This window comes from Belonocnema kinseyi, chromosome 9 (assembly GCF_010883055.1).
Source record: "Belonocnema kinseyi isolate 2016_QV_RU_SX_M_011 chromosome 9, B_treatae_v1, whole genome shotgun sequence".
Classification (NCBI taxonomy): Eukaryota; Metazoa; Arthropoda; class Insecta; order Hymenoptera; family Cynipidae; genus Belonocnema; species Belonocnema kinseyi.
Window position 1 is genome coordinate 77446553 of NC_046665.1, and position 12625 is coordinate 77459177.

General features: G+C 34.4%; 2 protein-coding genes across 2 annotated transcripts in view; one reads left to right on the forward strand and one right to left on the reverse strand.

The window, feature by feature from the left end:
* Positions 1 to 572: 572 nt before the first annotated feature.
* On the forward strand, positions 573 to 1013 carry LOC117180595. The gene has a single exon (XM_033373088.1). It carries the CDS (start codon positions 573 to 575, stop codon positions 1011 to 1013), a length of 441 nt encoding a protein of 146 aa, XP_033228979.1.
* A 7726-nt stretch (positions 1014 to 8739) lies between these two features.
* The window catches only part of LOC117180596 (zinc finger CCCH-type with G patch domain-containing protein-like), a 15210-nt gene continuing 11324 nt past the window's right edge, over positions 8740 to 12625 (reverse strand). Inside the window, exon 5 of the mRNA XM_033373089.1 lies at positions 8740 to 8894. Coding sequence (XP_033228980.1) covers positions 8740 to 8894 — 155 coding nt within the window. The remainder of the gene's footprint in view (positions 8895 to 12625) is intronic.

The window sequence follows — 12625 nt, forward strand, 5'->3', positions numbered from 1 at the left end:
CGTTCCAAGCATGAACAGCGAGCTGAGAAAGTCGTGGCTAAAAGAGCACGTCGAATAGGTGCTGAGAAGCAGGACTTTTGTGTAAGAAGGATGGTTATAATTTACCTGAAAGTAAGAGTCTCGCAGAAAAAAGGTTTCTTTCTTTGGAAAGAAAAATGAAACGCAAGCCACAATTCAAAGAAGGGTACCTAAAGAAGATAAAGGAGTACCGAGAAAAAGAGTTTGTACGCGTGCTAACACAGGAAGAGGAGAAAAACATCGGTCCCAGAACGTGGTATTTGCCACACTTTGCCGTACAAAACCCAAACAAACCTAAGAATATGCCTTTAGTATGGGATGCTACTGCAAAAAGTCATAGAGTATGTCTTAACGACTGTTTGCTAAAAGGACCTGACCTTTATAATCCGTTGGTAGGAGTTCTTTTTATTTTCAGGGAACGATCAATAGCAATATGTGGAGACCTTAACGAGATGTTTCATCAAGTTCGAATTCGAGAGGAAGACAAAGGAAGCCAACGAATTTTAGGTAGAGATCAGCAGACAGGAAAGCTTTAAACCTTACAAATACAGGTGATGATTTTTGGGGCAATCTCTTCGCCTTACGTTGCGCAAGAAATCAAGAATCGCAACGCTGAGGAGTTCAAGGATATTTATCCAGAGGCTAGTCAGGCGATAATATCCAAACATTATATGGACGATTATCTGGACAGCGTAGACGGAATCGACGAGACTATTCGCAGCGCACGCGAAGTGGCTCTAGTACACAGCAGAGGTGGATTCGAAATCCGAAATTGGATGTCAAACTCTCAAGCAGTTCTGAGTACTTTACCATCAGAAGCAGTAGCGCAACGAGGAAAGGAACTGTCATTCAACGAGGAGGAATTCCAGCGAGTATTCGGAGTAGTCTGGTCACCTGAAAAGACATATTTACCTTCAGCACTGCTTTTCCGCGAGTGGATCAACGACTGGTTAATGGAGAGAAACATCCTTCAAAACGCGAGGTATTGCAATTGATCATGTCCGTTTTTGATCCTCTAGGTCTATTCGTAGTAATGACGACCAGTAATGGCGAATTGGGATTCGCCGCTTCCAGACAATCTACTTCCGAAATGGGAAACGTGGCTAGCCGACTTGCAGAGGACCACCGAGATTAGAATTGCACGATGTTATATCCTGAGAATCGGAGAGGTAAGACGTGCAGCTACACATTTTCTGTGACGCGAACGAACAGGCGTTCGCAGCAGCCGGTTATCTTCGATTGGAGGGGGAGAGTGGAACGAGAGTAGTTTTGGTAATGGAAAAAGCAAGGTAGCTCCCGTAAAACAACTGACTATACCAAAACTGGAACTGCAGGCAGCGGTAATGGGCAGCAGATTGGCGCAAACCATCATCGGGCTGCATACCCTAAAAATCTGCAGAAAATTCTTGTGGACAGACACTCAAACTATCGTTCAATGGATTCGATCGGAGACGAGAAAGCATCCACCGTTCGTCATTAATCGAATATCCGAGATCCTAGACTCAACTTTATTGAAAGAATGGAGGTGGGTCTCAACGATACAAAATGTGGTTGATGATGCGACTAAAGACATTAATCGCATTGACATAACATCGTCAAGTCGTTGGTTCACCGGGCGTGAGTGATTCGTTTTGTCGATAGGTGCCGAAGAAAGGGTGAATTTGGAGAGCTGACAGCATCAGAAATCTCGAGAGGCGAGATTAAGGTTCTGAGGGCATCGCAAGCAGAAGCATTCCGTTTAGAAGTCAACACACTACAGGAGGGAAGAGAACTAAAGCGATCTGTCACCAAGATCTTCCAACTGTCAGCTATTTTGACCAAGGCCGGGCTGATTAGGATGGATGGTCGCATAAACAATCCAGAAGTAAGCGCAGCAGTTAGAACACCCATAATCCTGGATGGAAAGCATCACGCAGTCAGATTGCTCATTCAATTCCATCATCAGAGAGCTGGACACCTGGGACGAGAGAGGGTAAAAAATGACCTAAGCATGCAGTATTGGGTAACCAAGATCCGACTTGCAATCAAGAGCGTGATCAGAGACTGTCAAATGTGCAAGATCCGCACGGTGAGATTATTAGCACCAAAATTGGCACCACTTCCGAACGTGCGTACTGAGAGTTCCATTAGGCCATTCATCAATACAGGGGTGGATTATTTTGGACCATTGACCATGACTATCGGACGGAGGCATGAGAAAAGGCATGGAGTATAATTTACATATTTAAATGTGCGAGCCGTGCACCTCGAAATTGCAGCCTCTGACAACGGATTCCATGAGAATGGCCTTCAGAAGGATGATGGCCAGACGCGGAAAAACAACGAAGATCTACTCAGACAACGGAACGAATTTCATCGGAGCGAGACGGGAACTACGAGAGGCTTTAGAGGAGCTGGATCAGGACGTGATTCAGCAAAAACTGGCCTTTAACCTACACATCAGATGATCCAGAATCCCAAACACCAAACCATGTTCTGCTGCTATGGAATACCGGTGGGCATGAAGCACCAGGAAAATTTAGCAACGACGATTTGCTGCGAAGAAACTAGTGGCGGCGATCTCAAGCCATAGTCGAACAATTTTGGAGGCCTACTTACTCTGAATCTACGAACCAAGCGGTTCACACAGGGACGAGATCTACAAGTGGGAGACATCATCGTTATCTGGGACAACCATCTTCCCAGAAATCAATGGTTACGAGGTAGAATATCAGCAGTCTATCCAGGAAGAAATTGACGGATACGAGTTGCAGATGTGAAGACAGCCACGGAGACTTATAGGAAACCAGCACACAAACTATGTATCCTCGAGTGCCATGTTGGTATTCCTAACTAACTAGAAATATATTTTTGTGCAATAACCATCATTAAATTCAATTAACTAAGTGCAGTGTTTTCTTCCGTTCACCTAACCCTATTTTAGTTTTAAACGCCTATTAATTTAGAACTTTCTGCAAAAATTGTTTACTGTTTACAATAGTATTTTTTTTTGCTGATTTTATTTTATCAGTATTTAACTATATTATATTCCACAATAATTTTGGGCTCATTTAGGGCTCTGGCAATAGGAAAATTAAAAATTAAAAAAAAAAATTTTAACAATTTTTGTTTAAACAAATATATGCTACCTTAACGTTATAAAAAATACGTGAAGAAAATCATAAAACCCATTTTTACTCCTCGCATAATTTAGGGTTCATTGAGGGTTAATTTCGGCCCCTAGTACTAAATTTGGGGCTCTAGTACTTTTTGTAAAGAATGGTGTTTGCGATAGCTTAACAATAAGTTAGTTCAAGATTACTGTAAAACGTAATAAAAATGATTTTTCAGAAAATTCACCTGGTAGAATAATTTAGGGCTCTGGGAATATGATAATGAAATATATAAAAACATTGTTTAAACCATTTTTTATCTATTTTTACAAAAAATACTAGTACCCAAAATTTGGGAATACCAGCCCATATTCCTAATATGTCATTCCTAATATATTACTAATATATATATCCTAAAGAAGCCCTAAATTATGTGAGGAGTAAAATGGGTTTTATAGTTTTCTTCACGTATTTTTTATAACGTTAAGGTGGCACAGCACCATATATAACAAAAAAAAAGGGCTAAGGAAATATCACACGACCTTCGGTCGATGATATTTCAGGAGCCTTAAATGAACCTGAAATTATGCAAAGAGAAACGACAATAAAAGAATTTTTTTTTCGTTTTTTTTTTCATTTTTCATAATCATATTGTCAGACCCCTAAATGAGACCAAATAGGGTTGTTTCCAAAGTCAGATATAATTTTTCCAATAAATGGATCTTATAGTGCATACAATTCTGATTATAAAAACGACCATAAAGTATTTTTTACATATTGTTTACTATTTGTAATTTAATGTTGTAATATGAATTTTTTTATCACGATGTCGATTAGAGGGCCCTTTTGACATCAAAGGGGTCGGATTTTCCACGAATCACAGCTCACGTGTCAGTGATTCCTAAAAAAAATTTTCTGTGCCGATTTTTTGTTTTGGTTATGTGCACATCGACAATAGAAGTCGCAAAATATTGTTTAAAAAAAATGTCAAAGGAGGCTTTCGTAAAAACCAATAGAGAAAATCTGCCGAAAATAGATATATTTATGGTATGTAGAAAGAATTCATTGAAAAAGTACTTAAATGTAGTCATGTTTACTGAACAATTCGTAAATATTTAAGATTTTAAAATGTGTTAATAATTGCACTTACTGTTTTCCTTCAACATAATACTGACTGTTTAACCAAATATTACAAAAGAATAACTTTTTTTGTCACATAATCCTTAACAAATAAAGCTATCAAATAAAAATAGTCTGAATTGACAACAGACCGTGGCCTAACCTCTTTATCATGAGTTTCGTATAGTCACTTTGATAGATAATTATGAGAAACTCTGAGTCACGTGACATCCACGTGACACCAATTTGAATAAGTGTTCTACCGCCTTCGATTTTTAATAACTTTTTTCTGCTGAACGACACAAAAGAAAAAAAAATTATAATGCACCTTCGATTCAGATTAAAATTATGTAATAAAAAATTATTTTATCTAAAATCGCGAAACAACCCTATTATTGCGGATAGAAAGAATGCCTAAGTCGTTTTTTTCTCTGTGTGGTCCTGCTCGGTTAACGTTAAGCCAGAATGACCACAGGTTTTTCCGAAAAATTGCGAAGCATTAAATTTGACAATAGGACAGTAAGCGAGCCCTAAATGAGCCCTAAATTTTAGAGCAAAGATGTTTTGAAAAATTAGTTTTCACTATGTATGTTTCTGCTATCTTAACGTTAAGCTAGCATGGCCACCGGTTTTTTTGTTTAAATTAAGAGAATTACATTTGGCAGTGGGGCATTAAATTAGTCCTACATGAGTCCTAAATTTCCTATAGGTTTTCAGTCCATTTTTGCAAGGTGGTCCTGTCAGCTTAAGGGGGGGGGGGGTGGTAACGTTTAAAAAAATTTCTTCATTTTTTTATTTGATTTTCTGAATGGAGAACATTTCGGGAATATTGTGTGAAAATTTGAGATAAATCGGAGCAAAACTAACGATGATACAGCGGTTTTAGCAACCACGCCTCATACACAACTCAGCACAGGACAACACGACTCAGAGCTTAAAAAAAACAAAAGAAGACAGGATTCGTCCTAGACAGGAGCAAAAAGATGTTTTATACATCATATATGATAGCAACATTCTTCATGGACCTGGCATCGATTATGAATCGATTATGTTTTATTCCAAATTTTATAGTGTTCAAAACTTTGAAGCGTTTTTCCCACAACTCACGTTTCCGAAGACGGTGCCCCTCCTAACTTCAAAACTGCTACACCGATCCTTTTGAAATTTGAAACACTATTTCTGTACATAATTTACGAGGTAAAGCTGGAGAGTTTTTTGCAAATTTATTAATATTTTTACTTTACAATAATAAATAACTTGATTTTTTTGCAAAAAACGCGTTTTTCACTGCAAAGTGTTGTCAAAAATTGGAACATTGAAATTTCGAAAAACCCTCCCAGCCTTAGGGATCGTCCATATATTACGTAACACTTTTTTCTTTTGTTTATATCGTTGTGTCTTTCTCAACTTCACATCTATTTCATGCTCGTCTTTATTCAAACAAAAGAAAAACGCGTTACGTAATTTATGGACGATCCCTTACCTGGGGAAAGCAATTATCTAACGAAAAAACTTTGATTTTTTGATTTATGATGATGCAGCACTGAGTTATGAGGGACACCGCAATTCTACTTTTTCAGGAGACGCTTCCGAATAATTGCTATCATTGTCGTATTTTTCAATATTTCTACATGAAAATTGTACAAAATACTCTTTGCATGCCATACTTTAATGTACCATTGGTTTTAATCAATCGATTTTAACTGTGTCTTAGAAAAAATTCGCGAAAATGTGTATTTTTTTGCACGAATTAACGTTACCACCCCCCTCCCCGTCCCTTAACGGACCTCGATAAAAGACAATGTAAACAAATTAATCACGTATTTCTGCAACGAATGAAAAACTAATTAAACAATTGACTAATTCATTTTTGGTTGATTGAATTATTGATTCATTAATTGACTGGTGAATTACTTAGTATCCGGACCTTGATACACTTGTTTCGTTAGTCTCTTGCACCACATTCTTTGTGAATTATTTCGTTACACACTTTGCCCATCAGAGTTTTCTCACATATTATGCGCAAGAATCTCATGTCAATTGCATTAACTTTACTCTTATCTTTTTCTTGATAGGTCCATGTCTCGCTACCGTATAGTACAGCCGGTACAAATATAGAGTTATGTATTGCCATTTTAACTTTATTTGATATATTTTTTCTTCTGATAAGGGGCCTTGCTCTACCAATAACTTTTTTACCTTCGTTTATGCGTCTATTTAACTCCTCATCTATCTTCCCGTCTCTAGTAAATAAGCTACCAAGGTATACGAACTTCTCAACTTGTTTAATTCTCTCATTATTTAATACAATATTGCATAGTGTTTTCTCTCTCTTTCCATCGAAAACCATAGTTTTTGTTTTATTTGCGTTAATTTTGAGGCCCATGTTCTTCAAGCTTGCATTTAGATTATTCAACATTCTTTGCAAGTCTTCGATTGACTCTGCCATAACAACCTTATCATCTGCGAACGCTAACCCACGTACCCTCACTGTTTCGAGATCCATACCCGATTCGTCGAAAAGAGCCATTCTTAAACACTTGTCCATAAATAATACAAATAACCATGAAGCATAACGCATCCTTGTCTAACCCCTTCAATAAATTCGAAATAGTCACTCAAATTCCCATTTATCCGTACACTCACTTTCCTACTCGTATATATTGTTTTTATAGCTTGCAGGAGCCATCCATTGAATTTATACTCTTTCAGGACTTCCCAAAGTTTACTTATATCTACCTTGTCAAAAGCTTTTTCTGTAATTTGCCTTAATATAAATATTTGATCCGTATATGACCTTCCTGGCCTAAGCCCACTTTGGTCTTCCCAAATCTTTGCTTCTGTTATTTTTATTATCCTGCGAATATGCATTTTTTAGTATATTTTACTTACGGTAGTTAATAAGCTTATTCCTCTGTAATTATCGCAGTCGCTTTTATCTCCCTTTCTTTTGTATATTGGTACGATAATTGCTTTTTTTACAATCGTCTGGGACGTCTTCCATCTCGAAACATAAATTTATCAATTCGCACAGTCTATGTGGTATGCACGCGCCACCGTGTTTAAGCATATCAGCGTTAATACAGTCTATCCCGGCAGCCTTGCTGTTTTTCAATTTCTTAATTATATATCTAACCTCAATGAATTGTCTCCTAAAATATGTAGTCTCTGAAAGCCTCTAGTATTCCGTCTGCATCATATACCATTTCCCCCTACTATTTCTCATGTTGACAAATTCTGTACTTTTGTTTCCCTACATTTTTTTATAAAGCAGTTTTTTGCTTCCTTCTTTTCTTCTCTTTTTCTGCTCTAATTTTATCTTTACTTTCCTTAATTATTCGTTTGAGTATCCTCTTTTTGTATCTGTAATCATTTATACGTCTATTTCTTTCCTGATTGCTAAGACCTGCGATGCTTAAAGTTCTCCTGTACGCTTCTTTCTTTGCTTTTTGGGCAGCCGGAATTTCATCATTCCACCACGCATTGCCAGATATTCTTCCTACAACCGCGGTACCACATACTTCGATCGCACATCTAACAATGATATCCTGGAACTTTATCCATGCGCCCTCTATATCTTTATTTTTTATCAATCGTTCATAAGACTTGGTATATATAAAATGTACATTTTACAAAATTGAATTAAAAAAATTAAATTATTTTCTTCGAACCATACATTTATATATATATATATATTAGAATATTTCTCATAATGATTTCTAAACTCACAATGGGAAAACTACTACAAAAAAGGACCTTGTACTCTACCCCGTGCTCTTGTGAAAAAGGGTTAATTTTACAATTATTAATAGTAATTTATCAGTCAATCATTGAATAGATAATTTAATTCTTTAATTCATTGTTTCATGCGTTGCATTGCTCTCATTCACTGCTCTTGTGGCTCTTGTGGAAAAGGGTTCCTTTTTTAATTATTACTAGTAATTTATCAGTCAGTCCTTAAATAAATTAGTTTACCACTTAATAAGTTTTTTCTTTTATTGCATAATTACGTAACTAGTGTTTTATCATATTTTTTTATTGTCATCAGCCAAAAATAATTGTTTGCTCTGCAATAATTTGTTTATCATTTTTTTGCATTTATCTCATAAAATAATACAATCTTATAAAACTAATGCCTTCAATTGTATTTTTTTTATAAATAATGAGCTAAACAATGTGCGTTCTAAATATAGATTCCTACCTTACCGACATTCAGAAGATTGTACAGCTTTAGTGGTTCGTGTCCGTCCTAAGTTTCTAGAACATTGTTGATGATTTCACAGAATAATAATATTGCGAAATTGTAAGAGCCGAATTTATGTCAGCAGGTTCAAGATTATTACCAGAAAAAAATAAAGATGATTTATTGCTTTCTTATAGATAAAATATTAGTTTAGTACACAAAAAATGCAGACGAATGGGTGAAATTTAATATGTGAAAAACATTCTTCTGCTGCCTAGAACATACTAAAACTGGCCGGGGTTTCTGGTCAGAATCCAGCCAGCATCGTTATGCTGGGCAGGCTAGCGTCCAGCCATGTAGCATGGCCTTGATATGTCTTGGCTGCCCGACTGTGGCCCGACCGGGATCAATGGGAGCTGTACTAGATCCGGCTAGGCATTTAGTCATAACATTTGTCCAATCAGCGCCCGGCCAGCTACCATCTGAACATTTGATCATAAGATTTTCCCGATCAGAGCACGGCCAGCCCCCCGACTGGGGTCCGACCAGCGCACGGCTAGGCTCTTAAAAAACAAACATAGCCCGACCAGAAACCTTGTTGTATCAGGGATATCCAAGGTTATTTCCACACGGGTGTCGAAAAAAATGAAATCTTCTTATAAGAAATTTTAAATTTGTAAATAATTTTCAATTATTTTTCAATTACTTCTTCCATTAAAGAACTTATTTTTTAAAATTGGATATGCTTAGAACGTTGAAAATCAATTTAAAGTGATATAAAAGTCGGAGAAAAAAAATCAAATTAGTTAAATAAACCATTTTTTTCAGTAAAGCGAAGTAAAAATGGTAAAATTAATCGAATCATTTGAGCTGAAGAACACCAATTTGTGTGTCGAAATCCTAAACAAGAAAAGACAAAATTTCAAATCAGTTAATATCTTCTGTTCTCCTTTTTTAAATTTTCAACTAAAAAATTTTTTAATTAAAAAAAAATTCTACCGTATTTAGAATTTTTTGAAAATTTACAGGAACATTCTTTTTGGATTGATTCTTTTCGTGGCGTTTATAACGTTCCAAACTCGCAAAAAAGTGAAATCCAAAAAAACCTAAACCCCGAAGATATTTTTTCCGAAAAAGAAAAATGATAAAATATTTCTTTGATTCAAGCTGAATAAATCTGAGGTTTGACATATTAAACTTTTTTTTAAATGTGTGCATATGACTCAATCCATCCATTTAAAGAGAAAGGGGGAAAACGGGAAGTTTTTTTAAATAGGGAAAAAAGGGAAATTATAGAAAAAAAGGGAAGAGTAAGGAAGAAAAGGGGAAGACTGTGCACCCTGGAACAAAGAGGCAGATATAATTAAAATTCAAACCAAAAAAATATACGAAACCAATCGATGTATATAGGCAAGAAAGGTATCGAAATAAATAATAAATAGAAATAAGAGATAACATCCATACGTGTTTAAACGTCTTTAATTTTTGAAACATTGATGCAACGACCATCTAAAGTTGAATGCATTTCACTGACTCTGCTTTCATTCTTTAGATATCAGTTCTTTTTTATTGTTCTCAAATGTTCGATTTCTTAGCCAATCCGCAAAGTATGATAATCATTATTTTCAATATGCAGGCTACGGCTACCTCTTGACGTGTCACATGTAATAAGATACTACAAACAATTTCGAGACTCGAGAGAGATACGACAGCGTGCATTTTATTTAAGGCTTTACTCAAGCTATTTCGAGAGCTATTTAACTTTAATATATATTGAGGGTGCACTGCCAATATACTGTTAATATACTAAGTTAAGACTTCTGAGCTATTGCAAATTTAAGAGTTACAAGATCAGAAATGTTTTCGTAAATAAATATGATAAAATATATTTTCGAAATTTTTTTTCTCGTGCAATAAATCTTCTGCGTAATATATTTTATAGAAATCAAGACCGATTTACTACTTTCTCTCTTTATAATTATGACTAATTTAATCTAAAAACATATTTTTCTATTATGCAAATAATTCAGAGCTCAAAAACATTTTTTCTACAATGAGTCTTAAATCTTTATTGAAATGTTATTATACTCAAAGGATTTTTGACCCTAAAATGTATTTGTTTTAGACTGTACGTAATTAACGTTAGATAATTACCCAAAAAATTCAGGACACTCAGTAGATTATATGTATTCTAGTTTTAATTTCTTATAAAAAAACAAGATTTAATTTAGAGAGGAAAAATTTCCTGATAAAAGCCCGCATTGAGAGCCAAGACGTTGAAAATAAAAACGATGTTTTTTAACCACTAGAATAGTTTTTTGTTTGTTTTAATAGGACCGTAAGACGGAAGAAAGAAAACCTTATTAAATTGTATTGCTTGCTGTCTAAATAAGTATGAGTAATTTAATGTAAAACATATTTTTTAATACGTAAATAATTCAGAAGCCAAAAAATATTTTTTCTATAATGTAGAATCTACTAGAACTTTGAGATAATGTGAAAGATATATTTAATTTATAATGAGAGAGATATATTCAATAGATAAAGAGAGTGAATGATTCGTAAATATAAAGCGTATGTTTGAATTTTATGTAAACAGCTTCAAGGTTATTTATGATTTTAATGGCGCATTACATTTCTTATGTTATAAAACGTTATATTTCAAACGTGTCTAGACTTGTTGCTTATAATTTAGAACCATCTAGAACATTAAGACCAAGAGGAAGATATATTAATTAATTAAGAGAGTGAATGATCTATGAATATAAAACGTATTATATGTAAAATAATGCATAATTATTTAATATGTGTTCGGTTTATTGGAGGAGCTTGCTTAATTGACAATATTGAAAGACAGTTGAATTAAAATGTTCATTAAAAGAACGGTAGTTTGTTCGATAATGGCTTTGAATGAAAATTGAGTGATCAATTAAATAACATTCATATTTAAAAATGTTGATGATATGGAACGAAGATTAATACCAGAGACGGTAATATGTATATGTATAGTGGAGAATTCGGTTTTATGGATAAAAATGTATATATTGCTTTCCACGAAAGAAAAAAGGAGAATAAGCTCATTTTTTAAATAGTTTACTGTAATTATATTACATGTAAAAATACAAACGAAGAATATACCATCGAAGAGTATGAATTCAGCCAAGACTAAGAAGCATCAAATATGCGCTGTAACGAGTGCTTTTATATTGATTTCGAGAAGCTAGGTGAACATCATGAGAATCTAAATGTCGATTCCATTAAAACAAAAATTCAGTTTTTTTAAATTAACATTTATATCATCATCTCAATGATTTAAGCATACACAGCTATGGTTTAATTAAAGAAGAAACCGTTTCAAGAAAGTACACCTTGTTATCGTGAAGAAAACATAGAACAAAAAATAATATGAGTGACGAAGAAGCTATCAGTAAAATATCACCTATCATTTCACATAAATAAAAAACTTTTCTTTCTAGAAAAATACAGTGGATTTTCACTGATTTTCTTATGAGTAGATTAGAAATATAGACAAACACACAGAAGAATGATCATGTTCTTATAGGTGTATTCAAGTGTTTGAATTGTACATATAATAATGGATATGAGAAAAAATCACGGAGCAGTGATAAGGGGGGGGGGGGGGAAGCATACCTCTGCAAATTAATTAAACCATATAAAAATGTTGCAGGAATCTTGAAAAATACAAATAGATTCTTACGAGATCTTCTTACATCCAGTGGAACACAGTGAGAGATTAAAAATTTTATTTCGATATTGCTCGCATGTCAAATAAACTACTATTAGTAATTAATACCTGGTAGTCCCATAATAATAATATAGAACCAGTTATTTTGAGTCGAAGAACATCTAATTCGAAAGCTCTTGTTAGAATTTATAAAATAAATCAGCTACATAAATATTATAATTGACTGTAAGAAACGTTGAAATCATCTTTCACATAATGGAGAATAGAATAGAATAAAATTTATTGAGACAATAGTGTGTATTGCATACAAAAATTAACAATGTACATGAGGAACATTAATAGATTACATAATAAAATAGTTACGCATTTATCTTTTTGAAATACAGAAATAAAATACTTTTAAAATACTGTTAGAAAGGGGAATTTGAACCTTCGACTCTGAACCTTCCCCCACTAAGTTCCTAGACTATATATACATGTAAGAATCCCGCCCGAGCTCAGTCTGTT

Coding starts and splice junctions, on each gene's coding strand:
- LOC117180595 (XM_033373088.1), top strand. CDS start 573: ATGATTTTTGGGGCAATCTCTTCGCCTTACGTTGCGCAAGAAATCAAG.